Source organism: Somniosus microcephalus, chromosome 2, assembly GCF_052327205.1.
Source record: "Somniosus microcephalus isolate GS21.2 chromosome 2, FLI_Smic_1.0, whole genome shotgun sequence".
In the NCBI taxonomy this organism is placed as follows: domain Eukaryota; kingdom Metazoa; phylum Chordata; class Chondrichthyes; order Squaliformes; family Somniosidae; genus Somniosus; species Somniosus microcephalus.
The window spans coordinates 320,137,419-320,158,731 of record NC_140988.1 but is presented as its reverse complement, the minus strand read 5'-3'; the positions used below and the strand labels follow the sequence as shown (position 1 = coordinate 320,158,731).

Here is a 21,313-nt window from a genome sequence, read left to right as displayed (position 1 = left end):
CTGATGCGTGCAAAAGCTTTTTGTTCTCTTGCAGTGGCGACATTTTGTGACTTGAATTTTTGTTTAACTTAAAATTCAATTCAATTCAATTTTATTTGTCATATATGCAGCAGACATGTGTACTGCACAATGAAATGTTGATTTTTACGAGTCCTCCCAACATTGGAATAAATATGGCATAGCAATGATAAAAATACTAATAGAAATACAGTAATAATAAATAAAACATGAAGTTTCATAGTGTTCAAGGCTCGTGAGGGTCCACAAACTTCATTTTAATAAAACAGAAGCACATTTTTGGTCTTTCTGGTTTATTTCATAACTACAGTGGTGACACCAGTTCAACCTGCTCCAGCTAATGGAAGTAATGTAATGCCAGTGAGATGCAAGCAGAGAGTTGGCATCATGCTGACCCTTTTAAAAATACTGAGCCCCTTTTTGAACTGGTTCAGTAATTGTGCTGGTTCCATTGTTGTCAAATCACTCCCTTTATATTGCACAACAGAACACTGCATATGCACTGCGATGCTCAGAAGTTGCAAACGCAACTTTAACACTCATTTAATATGTATATGTACAGTTGATACAAAGTTACATCTTGGGCTTTTTGGATTTGGCTAATGATCCAAACAGGCCAGAAATACTAAAAGGTTGTTGACCTGTACTGAACAAACCCAAAATGAAGTATGGGAGGTCAGATGAAACTCACCCAAAGGGCAGTAGAGTTCTGGAATAAGTCACCAGGAAGGCCATTGAAGTGGAAAGGGTCAATAAATTTAAGAGTCAATTAGATGTATTTCTGGTGAAGAGAAGGAATTCAGGAATATGGTGAAAGGGGTGGCTTGTTCAGCCTAATGACTTTTTCCTATTTCTAAATATTATGTGTCTCGATACAACAGATGAGTCAAATGTGGAATTATATTTTTTGCTGCTTTCCAATTGATATTTTATGCAGTTATACAATGTTACAAGTTTAGGGTCTTGCCTTAGATATTCTTTCAGGCATAGTGGTGCTTGAAGTTTGAGCATCTTATGCTTAGAAGTGTGCCTATTCTACCCAATATCTAACTATCTAATAGTGGAACCCAACATGTAACAACAGTACGCCCTTGTGATGGGAACTGGATATTCGTGTCTTGTGCATGTGCCCCCATTTGCAGGCCTCCAATCTTTTTGAAAACACACTTGAGAAAACAATTGGTAAGACAAGGCCAGATGCAAATGGTTAAGCTATTTTATTTCATAACAAGTGAATATGCAGAGTAAATTATGATTGCAGTCACTTGAAACAATCAGTACAACTTGTCTTTGCATAATAATATAAATAAAGAACATGCTATGCTTCCCCCCATCATTGGGTTATGTTGCGTAACTTCAACCAAATAACTTGGGGAGACCAAATGCAGGTTGGGTGAACGCTTTGCGGAGCACCTCCGTTCAGTCCGTAAGGGGGACCCCGAGCTCCCGGTGGCCTGTCACTTTAATTCTCCGCTTCACTCCCACTCAGACCTCACCATCCTCGGCCTCTTGCATTGTTCCACGGAAGCTCAGCGTAAGCTTGAGGAACAGCACCTCATCTTCCGATTAGGCAATCTACAGCTCTCTGGACTCAACATAGAGTTCAACAATTTTGGATCATAAACTCGGCCCCTATCACATATATATTATATAATTAATTTTTTTTTAATCCACACTTTCGTTTGGACTTTTTTTCTTCCCTCTCACATGGCAGCTGTCCATCATTCTGTCAGCGCCATTCACACTATCACTGACCTTCCCTTTCGTTCTTTCATCCCCTCCCCCTTTTCCCAGCCCCCAACTTGCTTTAAAATCTATTCCCTTTCCTGCTTTTTTCCAGTTCTGACGAAGGGTCATCGACCTGAAACGTTAACTCTGTTTCTCTCTCCACGGATGCTACCCTGGCCTGCTGAGTTTTTCCAGTGTTTTCGGTTGTTATACCAAATAACTTCTAATTGTCCTTCTGCGTTCTCTTTCTGAGCCTGGTAATAGCTTGCCCATGCAGCTTTCTGTATTAAAACCTGATGGCCCGTGCATGTTTCTGTCTTTATTAAATCTCCCAGTGTTCACAAACGGAGAGAAGGGCCCCTGACAGACGTCCTGTGCTGAGCGCCTGAGACCAGCGACATCCCAACACGATGGGGATAGTTTTAACTTCAAAGAGCGAGTGGGTTCAGGAGTGGGTGGGTGGTTAAAAGTGCTGAAATTGACCGCGCGTCCGGAAACCATCTCCAACCTGCCAACGTCCGCATTTAGCCACAGTGTGTTCGCCTTCGTGTGGGGAAAAAAACACTTGGGCGAAGCGGGTGGCCAAGTTAAATATGCAAAGAGGTTATTAACCGCTTTTTTAACCCAGGTGCTTTCAACATTAACTGTGGGTGCACAGGCTTCCTGGAACTCACCAGTGAAAGCAAGGCGAGAGCACAGCAGCAATTGAGGGGGCTGAAAAAATGACAGGCGAAAAATCCCATAAGTACCGAGACCTCACACCTGCTTCCTTGCCTAAGTGAAAAACTTTTGCTCACTACTTATTCTGAGAGTTTGCTTTCACTACTTTGCAGGTGATTTCTACTACAGGAAACTCTTTATTATCCGGTACCAACGGGACCGGCGTGGTGCCATTTTATCAAAAAGTCCGGATTACAGAGAGGTATAGTTTAAAAGGTACAAGAGCTCCGTACACAGCAACAAATCCAGGCTTCCCTGTTGCTTCTAGCAACATGTGCAGGAACTCCAGCCACTGACCAAGCGTCCCTGTTGCTTAGCAACAAGTGCACGAACCCCAGTAACACAGCCACAGATCCAGGAACTGCCACTAATAGGAAGTAAAACTTACCTGAACCTACTCCTGAATTTTACCGGTTAACACAGGTTTCCGGTTATTTAGGTGCCAGTTAAAAGAGAGTTTCCTGTACATTGGAGGTTTGTGCGCCTGATCTCCACGTTCCAGCTGTCATATATCAGATCAGCATAGGTGCCGCTTATGCTGTTTTACCGAGGCCCAAGAGCACCAGCAGCAAGAGCACCAGCAGCAGGGGGAGCAGCAACGGCTTTTTCCTCCTAGACCTGCCGCTCCACAGGAGAGGGGACGAGCACAGCGAGGTGCAGCTCGCAGGAGGTGATACCCCAACACAGGGTATGTCGGCAGAGGATCAGCTTCCTGGACATGTCTGAACACCAGTACCTCAGAAGGCTCAGGGTATCGCTTCAGATCACGGCAGACATTTGCAGCCTGCTGGAGCATGACCTGCTGCCAAGTGGACTTAGTGGTCACGCTTTACCAGTGGCTGTCAACGTGACCACGGCCCTCAATTTATTCACCTCAGACCAGGGGTTTGCAGGAGACATTTACAGGATTTCACAGTCGGCCACCCACAAATGCATCACACAGGTGACCGATGCCATGTTTGCCAGGGCCGGCAATTATGTACACTTTGCCACCGATAAAGCCAGTCAGAATGAGCGGGCGCTCGGTTTTGCGGCTCTCAGGTGCAGGACATCAGCGACTGCACAATTAAGGCACCCCCAGATCACCCAGGAGTGTTTGTGAACCATAAGAGCTTCCAATGTGTAGCTCATCTGCAACCGCAAAAAGATCATTATGAAGGTATGTGCAAGAGTTCCAGGGAGCAGCCATGATGTATTCGTCCTTCCCCTTGTCCACCCTCCCTGAGTTCTTTGCACCTCAGAACAGACTTACCAGCTGGCCGTTTGATGGCTGACGATACCCTTGAGGAGCCCAAGCAATGACGCCGAAGAGCACTACAGCAAAACCATATGACAACGCGATGTGTCATTGAGCAAGCAATCGGGATGCTGAAGATGCGTTTCAGGTGCCTCGACAGATCTGGAGGCGCCCTTCAATACACACCAGCCAGGCTCTCCAGAATGATTGTGGTGTGCTGCACTCTGCACAATATAGTGCAGCAGCGATGATTGGAGCTGCAGGAGGAGCAAGGCGCAGAGCACAGTGCCTCTTCGGAGGAGGAATGTGATCAATGTTTTCGTTAAGCTGCGCGACTTTTAAATGGAAAAACCGCACATGCGCAAAAATTTGAACGGGCTGCACAGCCTGTTAAAAAAATTAGAGGGAACACTGAACGTGATGTGGCCATGGCACCAGCAGTGGTGCACATTGCTGCCCAGGATGCTCTGGGTGGCCTCATAATGGGAAGATTTAGTTAGGGTGCACCCATCTGGCAGATACATGCTGAACCCACTTGCACCACCACCACCCCCCCCCAACACAATGCAGTCCTGCAATCAACAAAGCATCCCTTTCACAGATGCCCATTGCTTGGCTTTAAGTCTTGTCTTAGCTTTCATCACAATGAGAAGGCCACTTGCCAGGCAGCAGACAATAATGGGCAAGATGGGAAAGTGGTGCAAAGAAATTATTTTTACGTGGCTCAAAAATTAAACATAAATTGCTACAAAGCTTTGCTCTTCCTTTTTCTGCTACTCCTACGTGGTGCAACCCCTGTGGCTTCAGCAAAGGTAGAAGCAGGCTGCTCAGATCCCTGCTGACCGCTGAGATGCCCTTGGCTGACGTCCTTTAGATTTTGGAGCCCGTGAGGGGCAGACTCTGCCATCGTGGGGCACTGACTGACCAGGGGGCGGGCAACAGGTGAGAAGTGGAATCACTTTGAGCAGAGTCCCCACTTTCATCTTCCCTTTCTCCACCATCCCTCTCATGGCCCATCCGCACCTCCCTGCTAGCAATGAGCTGGAGAACACTTTGCTGCACATCAATGGGGCGCTGTACGGCCAAGGCTAGGGTTTCATCAGCCCTAATTTAAGGTGACATTCAGAGTGTGCAAGCCATTGGTGAGGGCCTGCATGCACTCGTTTGATTGCCAAGTTTGATGCTCCATGCAGGTGGCCACTCTTTCCATGGAAGAAGACATCATTGCAAAGGCCTGCGATATCATGCCACTCATGCTTGAGACGGACTCCTCCAATCTCTCTGCAAGCATGCACAGTGCGGTTGAAAAGCCTGCCAGCACCTCACTTTTATTTTGCTGCTGCTCCAGAATTATCCTCTTCGCCGATGGCCCGCGAAGTTCAGCATCTGTGTCCAGCAGAGCAGAGCTTGGAGTGTCCTGTGCCCTCCAGCAAGGACTCTCCACTGCTGTCCCTATCACCACCATCTGCTCTTGCTCACTTGTGATGTGTGAGACACCAGGTGAAAAACCAACCTCCTCTGAGGCATCATCGCCATCCTCCTGCACTACCTCCTGCGGAACGCTTGCTGGGCCTGTGGGAGCTTAAAGACATGAATTAGAACTGTCACGGTAAGAATCTTTTAAGTGAACATTACGCACATGATCATATTTCACTGGCTGCTGACATCAAGTCAGCATGAGTGAGTGTTGTATGCCATGTGGCTGTGTGATATTTAATTCTGCCACCAGGTAGCGGGGAGGCCCCCATCGCTCCATCTCCGGATTGGGTGAGGCAGGGACGCTGGGTCCAGCACTAAGTGTAAAGTGTAAAAAGCTACTGACAGGCGGCTGCAGTTACTTCCGAGTTTCCCAGGCGCTACTGGGTCCCCCCGCCTCTCCAACGCGTCACCACGTTAAAAGTCCCCCACAATGGGTGGGAGCTCATAGAATCATAGGCCGGAATTGTAATCTGGAGGCAGGTCAGGAATGGGGGGCGGGTGGTGCTAGAATGCGGTCGGGAATCCCGGGAGAACGGGTTTTCCACAGGCCCTGCCGAATTTAACGGCAGGGCCTGATTAACATTTCAATGCTTTGTTTCCTGCCCGCAGCCAGCCAGATGGAAAGGCTGGCTGGCTGCGGGTGGGTAGGCCACCGGCACTAGGCCACAGAGAGGAGGGAGGGGGGGATTGGTGGGCCAGGGGAATCGGGGCCAGAGGAGGATCGGGAGGGTGTGAATTGGGGCTGGAGGAGGGGGAGCGGGGAGCCGGGGGGCGGGGCGAAATTGGGGCCAGATGAGCATAGGGGGATGTGAATCAGGGTCGGAGCGGCGGTGGGGGGCGGAATCGGGGCTGTAGCATAATCAGGGGGTAGTCAGGGACCGGAGGAGCTTCGGAGCCAGAGCGGGGAGGCCGGGAAGGTGATTGGGGGCTGTTGAGGGGAGGTCAGAGGCCTCGGAGAGATTGGAGGCCTTGTGGGGGAGATTGGAGGTTCAAGGAGGGGAGGTCAGAGGTGTGATCGGAGGCCTCGGGGTGAGGGGGGGAATCGGAAGACTCAGGGCGGGGTGTCCGTTGCGGGGGGTGGTTGATGCAGGGACGCTGGATCCAGCAGGTAAGTGTAAAGGCACTTACCTCCTAGATCCAGCAGTCCACACCTTACATTAGCTGTCGGGTTCCCCGAGGCCCGGGAAAACCCAACCAGCCAGAGTTAAAGTTGTAATGGTGGATCACCATAAGGCACGCCTGCCTTATTATAATATTTAAATGGGCAACCCACTTCCTGGGAGCGGGTTGGCTGCCCGACCCCCGTCCTGCCTCCGTTTAAATCGGAAGTGAATGGGTTGGAAGCGGCTTGGGGGTCGGGATTTTTAACTCTTTAACCTCCCACCGACCCCAACCCACCGGCTTTTGGGGGTTAAAATTCCCCCCATAGAGTTGTTTATTGATTGCAAAATCACCCCAGCAAATTGCTTATTTTTTACAGTCTTTGAGGAAACAACTTCAATGCCTAGCTCATTTGCATCCTCTCCACCTTTTGTCTCAGTGCTTATGTGAATCCACTGTGCTTTAAAGATAACTCTTTTTCAAATCCTTTTTATACGAAAAAGGTTACAACCCCAAAATGTGACATACAGCCTTTGTTACTAGCCAGGATCGTCACCTTGCATGAATAAAGGGAAGTTGCAATCTGTAACTAATAGCATAGCTTTTTCAGCCCAGTGTCAAGAAGATAGAAATTAAACACTATAATAGTTTAGTGTGACTGTTCAGCACGAAACAGTTTACATTTTCTTTCAAGATATGACTAGATCAGGGAAACCTCATTGAAAGGCACCAACTGAATAAATAATACACTCTTAAATAGGAATGGAAGTGTAAATGACATTTAAAGATTACGAAAGGTCGTGATATGTTAAGTAGTGACAGACTGCTCCATTGGTTGGCAAGACAGCAACAAGGGGGCTCAAATTTAAGATAATCACAAAAAGAATTAAAAGGAAGGGCTAGAAATAAATATATACAAGGCAATTATAGTGTAGAATCCACACAATCCCAGGCACAGGGATGAGACAACAAAACCAGAGACGTGCTGTGCCAGGTCTTCACCCTGATTACACTGCCCCGGGATTCTTGTGGTTTCCCCCAAAATGCGTGAACCCGAGCCTATGTTAGGCACAGGCCCAGTGCTGGTATGTGTAATGTGTAATGTATATACCTTTAAGGGGGGAACTATCTTTTACAGCTCATGTATACTGCAGTACCGGCAGTGACCACACCTGTATATAGCACTGAGTAGTAATCTGTACAGATCAGTTCCAGTGTGAGCCACGTTTAGTAAACACCTGTTGTACCATTCTCCTGCAGTCTGTGCCTTATTATACACGGACACAACATTGGCGACAAGGCAAGTTCGAACCTACCTGCAACTCTGCATCACCTCCCGGGGATTCGTTCCTGGAGATCAGTGGATTGGAGGTCAAGGCCAGAGACTCGGGCGTCGACAACGGGCAACCACCCAGTCATCCAGCAGAGACTCGAGAATTGCGGGGGAGGCTGTCGAGAGCCAGGCTTGGCTTTCCAGTCGAGGTGGTCCAGTGAAACGGGCTGGCAACAGGTAGTACGCAGACCCTTCCCGGACAGCGGCGGGCTAGAACCCGACCGAGCGGCACAGCAAAGGGCCAAGCAGCGTCAACAGGGGAGAGAGAGAGAGGGCAGAGCGCACAGGGCGCAGCCGGTGTTCAGGGGCCGAGCAGCGTCGAAGAGAGGGAGAGAGAGATGCACAGAAACCCACGAGGTGCCGCCATTGCCACGAGGACCACCGAGAGCGGCGTTGGCAGCAGCGCGGAGAAGCGTGCGAAACCTACAGGGCGTTGCCATTGCCACGAGAAGCGCCGGGAGCGGCGTTGGCAGCAGCGGGGGAGGAAGGAAAGCGCGGGAGACGCCATTTTAAGTCATTGGGAGATGCCATTTTAAACCACACCCAAAATGCCGAAGAGTGGCAGTATCACTGCATTTGACAATGAAGTCGAAGATTGAACTACATATGTCAAATGAATAGAGGTATACTGCAAGGCAAATGAGGTGTCAGATGACAAGAAAGCATCGGTATTGTTAAATTTAATGGGTGCAAAGACGTATGGTTTATTACAAAATCTAGTAACCCCAACGAAGCCAATGGAAAAGAGTTTTGAAGACATAGTAACGATACTACAGGAACATTTAAACCCCACACCGCTGCTGATAGCAGAAAGATTCAAGTTTCACAAATGGAACCAGCATAAGGATGAAAGCAATGCTGATTATTTAACAGAACTGCGCAAACTATCGAAACACTGCCAGTTTGGAGCGGGACTGGCAGATACCTTAAGGGACAAGTTTGTGTGTGGGCTTCAAAGTGAAGGAACCCAGAAACGGCTTTTATCTGAAAAGGACCTTACGCTGGAAAAGGCTTTCAGCATTGCGGTATCATATGAAGCAGCAGCACGGGGCAAGAATATGGCACAAACGAAATGTCATATGGAACAGAGAAGTGCTATCGCTGCGGCAGAACAACACACGACCAGAATGATTGCTGGTTCAAAGACAAAGTGTGCAGCAAGTGTGGAAAAGTAGGACACATAGCACGAGTCTGCAGGCCGGGAAAGAAAACCAGCAATAAGAAACCTACCAAAGGAAAGTACAAGAAGGTACATAAGATGACGGAGAATAGTTCAGACGAACAAAAGAGTGATAACGACTCCGAAAGCAGGGAACTGAGTTGTCTGAAACTACATAATGTGATCACAACGGAGGATCACCGAACCATTTGGGTCACTCTCAAGATAGCAGGAGTCCAGGTAAAGATGGAATTGGACACAGAATCAGCCCTAACAGTCATAAACCGATGGGACTACGAGCGGCTATTCTCACACATAACCTTGAGAGACACAAAAATTATTTTGAAGACTTACACGGGGCAAAAAGTCTGCCCCAAAGGAAAAATAAGGGTGACCGTTATATATAACGGTAAGGAAACACCAAAACTAGACCTGTATGTATTGCAAGATGGAGGACCACCATTACTGGGATGTGAATGGATCCGGAAAATACAACTGGATTGGCATTCCATACAGGCACTGACTGTGGCTGACAAAAAGGATGACGACGTCACACCTGGGCGACTGTCAAAGATCCTAACTAACGCGAAAGAAGTGTTCCAGCAAGGACTCGGAACACTAAAAAGCATGACAGCGACGATTAAAATTGAAGAAAACGCAAGCCCAAAATTTTTTAAGGCCAGACCGGTACCTTATGCGATCCGCCCAGCCGTCAAAGCAGAGCTGGAGAGCCTGGAACGTTCAGGTGTACTGTCCAAGGTAGACTGGAGCGAGTGGGCTACACCCATTGTCCCTGTGATGAAAAGGTAATTGAGCCGCACGCCTGGGGAACCAAGGAAGGTTCGCATCTGTGGGGACTTTAAGGTAACAGTGAACCCGGTCCTTCACACCGTACAATATCCACTTCCGCGGATTGAAGATATTTTCGCCTCGCTATCTGGAGGGAAACACTTCACTAAGATTGATCTGGCCCAGGCATATCTGCAAATGGAGGTAGAAGAAGCATCAAAAAAATACCTCACAATCAACACCCATAAAGGTCTCTACCAATACAACCGGCTGGTATTCGGGGTAGCATCAGCTCTGGCTATTTGGCAGAGGGCAATGGAACAAGTCCTGCAAGGGATCCCAGGGACCCAGTGTTATTTGGACGACATCCTGGTCACGGGCGAAAATGACAGTGATCACCTTGCCAACCTGCAGCAGGTGCTCACTAGATTGCAGGAATATGGGCTCTGAGCTAACTGCCCCAAATGCGAGTTTTTTAGAAAACAGATCTCGTATTGTGGCCACGTTATCGATAAAGAGGGGTTACATAAGTCCCCAGAGAAGATTGAGGCAGTAGTCAAGGCTCCAGCACCGGAAAATGTATCACAACTGAGGTCATTCCTCGGGCTGGTAAACTACTACCATAAGTTCTTGCCAAATTTGTCTACAATACTACACCCACTGAACACCCTACTGCAAACTGGGGTGCCATGGAAGTGGAGTGACGAATGTAGACGAGCTTTCCAGAAGAGCAAAACACTAATCACATCGAAAGAGGTATTGGCCCATTACAACCCAGCATTACCAATTCGGTTGGCATGTGATGCGTCACCATACGGCATTGGAGCGGTGCTGTCGCACAAATTCTCGGATGGCTCAGAGAGGCCAATAGCCTTTGCGTCACGATCACTAACCTCAGCCGAGCGTAATGACGCCCAGAGTGACAGGGAGGCCCTCAGCCTAGTGTGGGGAGTGAAAAAGTTCAATCACTATCTGCACGGGCAGAAATTCACCTTGCTGACTGATCACCAGCCTCTTGTCTCTATTTTTAATCCGAAGAAGGGTGTTCCGGTGATGACTGCGCAACGACTACAAAGATGGTCACTTTTTCTAGGGGCGCACCACTATGAGATTGAATATAAGGGCACGAAACAGCATGGAAATGCTGATGGGCTATCACGCCTGCCACTGCCTACTGCGGAGGAAGCACCAGCAGTGGATCCTGTCGAAATATTCCATTCGACTATAGTTGAATACCTACTGGTAACTAACGCTTGTATCGAAAAGGAAACCCGAAATGACCCGACACTGTCTCGGGTATATGATTTGACGGTGAAGGGATGGCCAGCACATGGCGACTCACTGTTGCCAGCATTCTCGACAAGGAGAGAACAGCTGTCAGTGTGCCGGGGGACCTTGATGTGTGGATCCCGAGTGGTAATTCCACCCAAGTTAAGGGATAGAGTGCTCAATGAGCTTCATGAGGGTCATCTGGGAGGGGTAAAAATGAAAAGCCTAGCCAGGGCTTATGTGTGGTGGCCGGGAATCGATAAACAAATCGAGGACCTGACCAAGAGCTGCTCAGGATGCCAGAAAGTCCAAAATGCACCACCACAGGCCCCTCTACACCCATGGGAGTGGCCCTCATCTCCATGGCAACGGGTGCATATTGATTTTGCTGGTCCATTCATTGACTCAATGTTTTTAATAGCCGTGGATGCGCACTCGAAATGGCCTGAGGTCATCAAAATGTCCTCCACCACCACGGAGAAAAATATTGCAGTCCTACTGACCATTTTTGCCAGGAATGGCTTGCCAGAACAGATTTGCTCCGACAACGGACCACAGTTTGTGTCCGAAGAGTTCTGGAGGTTCTTGAAAAAGAATGGGGTAAGGCATTACACATCCGCCCCGTATCATCCAGCCACAAATGGATTGGCTGAGAGGTTCGTACAAACCTTTAAGAAGGCAATAAAGGCTATGTACAATGACAACATTCCGCTGCAGCACAAGGTGGACAATTTCCTGTTCGCCTACCGGAATGCGACACATGCAGTCACCAACCAGGCCCCAGCCATGATGTTCTTTAACCGAAGGTTAAGATCTCGCCTGGATTTGCTCAGACCAAACGTACGAAGAGATGTTGAGAGTAAGCAATTCCAGCACATCCATGAGAAGCCAACAAGGAGCTTCAATGTAGGGCAACCAGTCTTGGCCCGCGACCACCGAACAGAAAAATGGCAGCCAGGAACGATATGCACACGGCAGGGCCCACTAATGTATACAGTGGACGTTGGGGAGAGCATCGTGAGACGCCATGCTGACCAGATCCTAGAGTCACAGGAACAAGTCAACCCCATGCCTCGCCCATACGTACCTGGTGATGAACCCGATGTACAGGTCGCATCTACCCCAGAAACAGTAGCATCGGAAGCTGATGAACCAACCGACGACAGGAGGCCAGAATCGCCTCCACACCAAGAGCAAGACACTCGGGAAAGGCGCTATCCAGAAAGGATCAGGAAGCCTCCCCAAAGACTAAATATATAAATAGACTATTTTCAGCTAATGTTGCATGTTAAAAGTGTTAATTGTAATTAGTTTGATATTTAATTGTTAAATGAGTGTTACGGTACTGTTAATCTAAAAGGGGAGGAATTGTAATATATATACCTTTAAGGGGGGAACTATCTTTTACAGCTCATGTATACTGCAGTACTGGCAGTGACCACACCTGTATATAGCACTGAGTAGTAATCTGTACAGATCAGTTCCAGTGTGAGCCACGTTTAGTAAACACCTGTTGTACCGTTCTCCTGCAGTCTCTGTCTTATTATACACGGACACAACAAAATGAGGCAGGAGCATCATTTCCAGTACGATTTGGACAGGTTGGGTGATTGGGCAGAAACATGGCAAATGCACTATAATGTGGATAAATGTGAGGTTATCCACTTTGGTGGCAAAAACCGGAAGGCAGACTATTATTTGAATGGCAATAGATTGGGAGAAGGGGAAGTGCAAAGAGACCTGGGTGTCCTTGTGCACCAGTCGCTGAAGGTAAGCATGCAGGTGCAGCAGACGGTTAAGAAGGCAAATGGTATGTTGGCCTTCGTAGCAAGAGGGTTCGAGTACAGGAACAAGGATGTCTTGCTGCAGTTGTACAGGGCCTTGGTGAGACCGCACCTTGAGTATTGTGTGCAGTTTTGGTCGCCTTATCTGAGGAAGGACGTTCTTGCCATGGAAGGAGTGCAGCGAAGATTCACCAGGCTGATACCTGGGATGGCAGAAATGACGTATGAGGAGTGATTGTGTCGATTGGGCTTATACTCACTGGAGTTTAGAAGATTGAGAGGGGATCTCATCAAAACCTATAAAATTCTGTCAGGCCTGGACAGACTAGATGCAGGAAGGATGTTTCCGATGGCCGGGGGGTCCAGAACCAGGGGTCATAGTCTAAGGATAAGGGGTAAGCCATTTAGGACTGAAATGAGGAGGAATTTCTTCACCCAGAGAGTGGTGAACCTGTGGAATTCTCTGCCACAGAGGGCGGTGGAGGCCAGTTCATTAAATATATTCAAGACGGGGTTGGATATATTTCTTAAGGCTAAAGGGATCAAGGGATATGGGGAGAAGGCAGGGACAGGGTACTGAATTTGGATGATCAGCCATGATCACATTGAATGGCGGAGCAGGCTCGAGAGGCCAAATGGCCTACTCCTGCTCCTATCTTCTATGTTTCTATGTTTCACAAGATGTTTAGGCGTCCACTCCTCATCCGAGTCACTAGAAACATACACACGGGGCTGGCGCCCACTGCTAGGTCTTGACATGAACGCTGGTTTTGGTACATTCAATCCTGTGAAAATTAAAATATTCCACTCATCTACAGCTGATAATTGCCTGTATTTAATTTGACTTAACTTACTGACGTAAGGCATCTGTTGAATCGAACCATTTTAGAATAATATCACGTAAGAGCAGCACAGAGGCTTTCCTTTCATCAATGGCATCTGGATTTAAATCCAGCACAGGTCCATCAGACGAAAAGGTGCTTTTATGTTATGCTGGGGAGCTGGGAGCACAGCACTCAGACCCATGCCCTCTAAGAGTCTTGTTCTCCCAGTATTTGTTTATGCCACTGCTCCCTATTGGACCCATTGGAGAGTCCAAATGAAGGAGATTTACATTTGTGACAGCTGACGGTCACTCTCAGTTCCGAGGGAAAGGAAGGTCCTTGATGGCATCTGAGATGTAGAGCTTTCCTCCCTTATTCCAATATTTACTGTTTTTATTCTTCATTTAGTTTTAATGACAATCATTTAGTAGTTTTGCACAAAGAGTGGGGGGAAACCCATATTGTCACAATAGGAGGTGTTCTGATAGTCAGGTGAGATCAGGATCAGCTGTGCTGTCCCGCACATCACACGACTACCAACACTCGGACCGGATTTTTTCAAGGCAATTAAATTAATATTCTAGCAAAATACTGCGGATGCTGGAAATCCGAAATAACAACAGAAAACACTGGAAAAACTCAGCAGGCCAGGGAGCATCCGTGGAGAAACAGAGTTAACGTTTCAGGTCAAAGACCCTTCGTCAGAACTGGAAAAAAGCAGGAAATAGAATAGATTTTAAAGCAAGTTTAGGGGCTGGGAAAAGGGGGAGGGGATGAAAGAACAAAAGGGAAGGTCAGTGATAGGATAGAAAGCAGGAGAGATTAAGAGACATTGAGAGACATTAAGAGATAGTCAAGGCAAGAGGAGGTGGTAATGGGGCAGAATAAGGAACAAAGGATGGCTGTAGTTGGAGTGTGAATTGCACTGGCAGAATGAAGGACAGCTGCCATGGGGGAGGGGAAAAAAAAATATATATATGTGATAGGGGCCGAGGTTATGATCTGAAATTGTTGAACTCTATGTTGAGTTCAGAGGGCTGTAGAGTGCCTCATCGAAAGATGAGGTGCTGTTCCTCGAGTTTACACTGAGCTTCCGTGGAACAATGCAAGAGACCGAGGACGGTGAGGTCTGAGTGGGAGTGGGGCGGTGAATGAAAGTTCCAGGCCACCGGGAGCTCGGGGTCCCCCTTACAGACTGACGGAGGTGTTCCGCAAAGCGCTCACCCAATCTGCGTTTGGTCTCCCCAATGTAGAGGAGACCACATTGTGAGCAGCGAATACAGTATACTAAATTGCAAGAAGTACAAGTAAATCACTGTTTCACCTGGAAGGGGTGTTTGGGGCCCTGGACAGTGGGAAGGTGATACGCTTATCAATTACTTCATAAAAGGTGATGAGTCGAAGAAGAGATGATGAGTCGAAAGAAGAGATGAATAAGGCTTTTATTAGCTAAGAAGAGACCATGCTTCTTCGTGAGTGACTGAACAAGTCTGAACGAAACCCACACAGTGGTGGGTGGAGTCAGCTGAGGCATGCCTCCATACACAGCGCCACCCAGAGGTGGCAATATACAATACAGTGGTTTACCACATTCACCCCTTGTTTAATGTGAAGTCCGGCGGGGTGAAGGGTACTACAAGTTAAGTCTATCAGGAGGCCTTGTCTGACGTCCTGATCGTCGTGGTGGCGGCGGTGGTGTTGCAGCATCCGACGTCGGGTCTGGTGTCTGGGTGGTTGGTGAAGATTCCTGGGGCTTTGGCATGCCGTCTGCAGGGGTTGGGTTGGGAGGGGTGGTGGGGGATAACAGTGGTAAGGGGGATAACGGTGGTAAGGGGGATAACGGTGGTAATTCAGGGGTACCCGAGAGTGCGAGATCTCGTATGGAGACCGTGTCCTCCCGCCCGTCTGGGTATGTCACCCAGGCATACTGGGGGTTGGCGTGTAGGAGGCGCACCCGCTCGACCAGGGGGTCCGTTTTATGCGTCCTCACGTGCCTCCGCAGTAGGACGGGCCCAGGAGAAGTCAACCATGCCGGTAGCGAGGTTCCCGATGTAGACTTCCGGGGGAAAACGAACATTTTCTCATGAGGGGTCGCATTAGTGGCAGTACAAAGCAGTGACCGAATGGAGTGAAGCGCTGCAGGGAGGACCTCCTGCCAGCGGGAGGTCGGAAGGCCCTTAGATTTTAGTGCTAAGAGGACTGCCTTCCAAACCGTCGCGTTCTCCCTTTCCACCTGGCCGTTCCCCCGGGGGTTGTAACTGGTGGTCCTGCTCGTGGCGATACCTCTTGTTAGCAGGTACTGCCGAAGTTCGTCGCTCATGAACGATGAGCCCCTGTCGCTATGTATATAGCTGGGGAACCCGAACAGAGCGAAGATGTCATTCAGACACTTGATGACCGTGGTACTGGTCATGTCTGGGCAAGGGATGGCAAAGGGGAAACGGGAGTACTCATCAACTATGTTGAGGAAGTACACATTGCGGTCAGCGGAGGGGAGGGGCCCTTTAAAATCGACGCTCAGGCGTTCGAAGGGGCGGGTGGCCTTGATCAGGCTTGCTCTGTCCGGCCTATAGAAGTGCGGTTTGCACTCGGCGCAGATTTGGCAGCTCTTGGTCATGGTCCTGACCTCCTCGATGGAGTAGGGCAGGTTACGGGATTTGATAAAATGGAAAAACCTGGTGACCCCCGGGTGGCAGAGGTCATTGTGGAGGGACTGCAGCCTATCACTCTGCGCGTTGGCGCATGTACCACGTGATAGGGCATCTGGGGGCTCATTGAGTTTCCCTGGCCGATACAAGATATCATAATTGTAGGTGGAGAGTTCGATTCTCCACCTCAAGATCTTGTCGTTCTTGATTTTACCCCTCTGCTTATTATTAAACATAAAAGCTACTGAACGCTGGTCAGTGAGCAGGGTAAATCGTTTCCCGGCCAGGTAATGCCTCCAGTGACGCACCGCTTCTACAATAGCCTGGGCCTCCTTTTCGACGGAGGAGTGTCTCGTCTCGGGGCCCTGGAGGGTCCTTGAGAAAAAGGCCACGGGTCTGCCCGCCTGGTTAAGGGTCGCGGCTAGGGCGAAGTCGGAGGCATCGCTCTCCACTTGGAAGGGGATGGACTCATCCACCGCGTGCATTGCGGCCTTCGCGATATCGTTCTTGATAAGAGTGAAGGCTGCACACGCCTCTGGTGTCAGGGGGAAGGAGGTGGCTTTGATGAGGGGCCTGGCTTTGTCTGCATAGAGGGGCACCCACTGGGCGTAGTAGGAGAAAAACCCCAGGCATCTCTTCAGTGCTTTTTGGCAGTGGGGAAGGGGTAGCTCCATTAGGGGGCGCATTCTGTCGGGGTCGGGCCCGATGACTCCGTTCTCCACCACGCAGCCGAGGATGGCCAGGCGCTTGGTGTGAAACATACATTTTTCCTTATTGTACGTTAGGTTCAGCCGTTGGGCCGTACGGAGGAAATTTGCTAGATTAACGTCGTGGTCCTGCTGGTCGTGGCCGCAGATGGTGACGTTATCCAAATAGGGGAAGGTTGCCCGCAGCGCGTTCTGGTCAACCATTCGGTCCATCTCCCTTTGGAAGACCGAAACCCCGTTGGTGACGCCGAAGGGGACCCTAAGGAAGTGGTAGAGGCGGCCGTTTGCCTCGAAGGCAGTATACTGGCGGTCCTCATGGCGGATGGGCAGCTGGTGGTACGCTGACTTAAGGTCGATGGTGGAGAATACTTTGTATTGCGCAATCTGATTGACCATATCAGATATGCGAGGGAGGGGGTACGCGTCCAGCTGGGTGTACCGGTTTATGGTTTGGCTGTAGTCGATTACCATGCGGCGTTTTGCAGTGGTTTTAACGACTACAACCTGGGCTCGCCAGGGGCTAGTGCTACCTTCGATAATGCCCTCCTTCAAGAGCCGCTCCACCTCGGAGCTGATAAAAGCTCTGTCCCCGGCACTGTACCGCCTGCTTTTGGTAGCGATGGGTTTACAGTCGCGGGTGAGGTTAGCGAACAGGGGAGGGGGGGGGACTTTTAATGTGGAAAGGCTGCAGGTGGTTTGCAGCGGGCGATTTAAAAGTTGTTGGTTGCAGACTGTGAGTGGGGGGAGGGGTCCACCGTATGCTAGTGTGACACTCTTAAGGTGGCACTGAAAATCCAACCCTAGCAGGACGGCAGCGCAAAGACGGGGCAGGACTAGCAGTTTAAATTTTTGATATTCAGTGCCCCCTACTGACAGGGTCACCACACAGTAGCCGCTGATGTCCATTGACTGGGACTTGGACGCCATAGAAATGCGATGGTGCGTTGGCAGAATCGTGAGGGAGTGGCTACGTACCGTGTCGGGGTGGACGAAACTCTCTGTGCTCCCGCTGTCGATCAGGCAACTGGTGGCGCGGCCGTTTACCGCGATATCCATCATGGAGCTGGATAGATGGTGAGGGAGGGCTTGATCCAGCGTCACGGAGGCCAGTATGTGGCTTAGTGAGTCACTATAGTCATCCGCCGAGACGGTGGTCGGTTCCGGTGACGAAATGGCGGTTGAGTGCGTTGGATACGATGGCGGTGGATGCCATGCGGCCGGGGGTACACAAAATGGCGGATAAGATGGCTGCTCCCACGGCCCGCACGCTGCGCTGCTGGCTGGCTTCCCCTTGCAGGCGTTAGCGTAATGGCCTTTCTTCCCGCAGCCCGAGCAGGTAGCTGTCTTAGCTGGGCAGTGCGCTCTGGGATGTTTTAACTGGCCACAGAAATAGCATTTTTGGGCCTGGTTACTGGGCATCGAAGCAGTTCTTACCGGAGGCTGCTGTCTCGGTTGGGTCGCTGCAGCGGTTGGTGCCGGGGGCGGCGGTCCCGTGTCCCACGGTTTCGATTGCCATGTCTCGGCGCCGTTACGGGGGTATGCCTCGAGGTTTCGGTGGGCCTCCTCTAACGAGAGCGCAAGGGCAATGGCCGTCTTCAGGTCGGGTTCCTTGCTTTCTAGCAGTCTCTGCCGGGTGTGGTCTGACTGGAGGCCCCTGACGAAGGCATCACAGGCGAGTCCCTGTGCGTGCTCCACAGCCGTTACCGCTTTACAATCGCAGTCTCTGCAGAGTGCCAGTAGCGCCCGTGCAAATGCCCCTACCGATTCTCCCGGTTGCTGCCTGCGGGATCCCAAGAGGTGTCGGGCGTAAATTGTGTTCACTGGGCGCGTATATTGCCCTTTTAGTAGCTCGAGGGCCGCCACGTACGTATTAGAGTCCCGGATTAGCATATATACTTGATGGCTCACCTGGGCGGTCAAAATTTTCAGTTTGTGATCCTCCTCTGTAACCTGTGAGATTGCGAGGAAGGATTCAAAGCAGCTCAGCCAGTGTTCAAACTTGGCTGATGCACCCACATCTTGAGGGTCGAGGTCCAGGCGTGGTGGTCTGAGGGCTCTCAGCAATGTCTGCTGTATCCGTTGCTGTTGTTGCTCCTCAGGTGTCGCCATTTAACTTTTAGCTAATAAAATTGATACGCTTATCAATTACTTCATAAAAGGTGATGAGTCGAAGAAGAGATGATGAGTCGAAAGAAGAGATGAATAAGGCTTTTATTAGCTAAGAAGAGACCATGCTTCTTCGTGAGTGACTGAACAAGTCTGAACGAAACCCACACAGTGGTGGGTGGAGTCAGCTGAGGCATGCCTCCATACACAGCGCCACCCAGAGGTGGCAATATACAATACAGTGGTTTACCACAGAAGGGGGGAGGTATAAGGGCATGTGTTGCATCTCCTGCGCTTGCACGGGAAGGTGCCAGGCGAAGGGGAAGGGGTGTTGGGGGTGATAGAGGAGTGGACCATGGTGTTGCGGAGGGAGCGGTCCCTACGGAATGCTGAAAGGGGAGGTGAGGGGACGATGCGTTTGGTGGTGGGATCACGCTGGAGGTGGCGGAAATGGCGAAGGATGATCCGTTGAATGTGGAGGCTGGTGGGGTGAAAGGTGAGGACAAGGGGAACCCTATCGTGGTTCTGGGAGGGAGGGGCAGGGGTGAGAACAGAAGTGCGGGAGATAGAACGGACACGGTCGAGGGCCGTGTCAACCACGGTAGAGGGGAATCGTCGGTTGAGGAAAAAGGAAGACATGTCGGAAGCACTGGTATGGAAGGTGGCATCGTCAGAGCAGATGCGGCGGAGACGGAGAAACTGGGAGAATGGAATAGAGTCCTTACAGGGGGCGGGGTGGGAGGAAGTGTAGTCCAGGTAGCTGTGGGAATCAGTGGGCTTGTAGTGAATGTTTGTCAATAACCTATCCCCAGAGATGGAGACGGAGAAGTTGAGGAAGGGAAGGGAAGAGTCGGAGACGGACCATGTGAAGGTGAGGGAAAGGTGGAAATTGGAAGCAAATGTGAATTAAATTTTCTAGTTCAGGGCGAGAGCAGGAGACGGCACCGATACAGTCATAAATTAATATTCAGTGAAGCATAGGATGGAGGTTCCTAACCTGTGCCAGCAGCGGTGAGATGGAAAATCCCAGCCAAAATATCTCACCACATATGAGGAGAACATCCACTTGGGTGTAATATTGGAAGAACTGTATGCCAGTACGAATCAGAGTGTTCAGGACAGGAAGGGAGAAATGTTGAAAGGAAGAAAATAATTGATTTTGTACAAACCTATTGCAAGCATGGTTTCATAGTTCTGCTGCACTTTCTTATAACGGATGTCTACCCATTCACTTAGCTCTGCCCAATCATCTTTGGAAAGATACATGGCAATGTCTTTAAGCTTCTCGATAATCTGGAGAAATAAAATGAATGTAATTTCTGATACATCTAGGCATTAAATCTGTAATCTTCACAAACTAGAGCTCTACAAATGTAAGAACATAAGAACATAAGAAATAGGAGCAGGAGTAGGCCAATTGGCCCCTCGAGCCTGCTCCGCCATTCAATAAGATCATGGCTGATCTGATCCTAACCGCCAATCCACTATGACAGGACTATCTCCTGAATCTAACAGCATTAGACACACGAAAACAGGAGCAGGATCAGGCTACACGGCCCCTGGGCCCGCTCCGCTACCCACAGGGCCATGACCTATCCGAACCTAGACTCATGTCCAAATTCCTGCCTGCTCCCCGTAACCCTTAATTCCCTTTTCTACTAGGAAACTGTCTATTTCTGTTTTAAATTTATGTAATGATGTAGCTTCGACAGCTTTTTGGGGCAGCATATTCCATGGACCTACCACCCTCTGAGTGAAGTAGTTCCTCCTCATCTCAGTTTTGAAAGAGCAGCCCCTTATTCTAAGACTATGCCCCCTAGTTCTAGTTTCACCCATCATCTGGAACACCCTCCCTGCATCCACCCGATCCAACCCCTTCATAATCTTATATGTTTCAATAAGATCGCCTCTCATTCTTCTGAACTCCAATGAGTAGAGTCCCAATCTACTCAACCTCTCCTCATATGTCCATCCCCTCATCCCCGGGATTAATCGAGTGAACCTTCTTTGTACTGACTCGAGAGCAAGTATGTCCTTTCTTAAGTATGGACACCAAAACTGTATGCAGTATTCCAGGTGCGGTCTCACCAATACCTTCTCCAACTGAAGCAATACCTCCCTATTTTTATATTCTATCCCCCTAGCAATGAAAGCCAACATTCCATTGGCCTTCTTAATCACTTGCTGCACCTGCATACTAACCTTTTGAGTTTCGTGCACCAGGACCCCCAGATCCCTTTGTACTTCAGTACTTTCAAGTTTCTTGCCATTAAGATAATAACTTGCTCTACGATTTTTCCTGCCAAAGTGCATAACCTCAGACTTTCCAGTATTGTATTCCATCTGCCAAATCTCTGCCCACTTACTTAGCCTGTCTATGTCCCCTTGCAGGTTTTTTATGTCCTCCTCAC

General features: G+C 49.4%; 1 protein-coding gene across 1 annotated transcript in view; it reads right to left on the bottom strand.

Moving 5' to 3' along the window:
* Positions 1–20,015: 20,015 nt before the first annotated feature.
* LOC147123544 (uncharacterized) overlaps positions 20,016–21,313 on the bottom strand; it is a 78,944-nt gene continuing 77,646 nt past the window's right edge. Inside the window, exon 6 of the mRNA XM_085966351.1 lies at positions 20,016–20,195. Coding sequence (XP_085822477.1) covers positions 20,016–20,195 — 180 coding nt within the window. The remainder of the gene's footprint in view (positions 20,196–21,313) is intronic.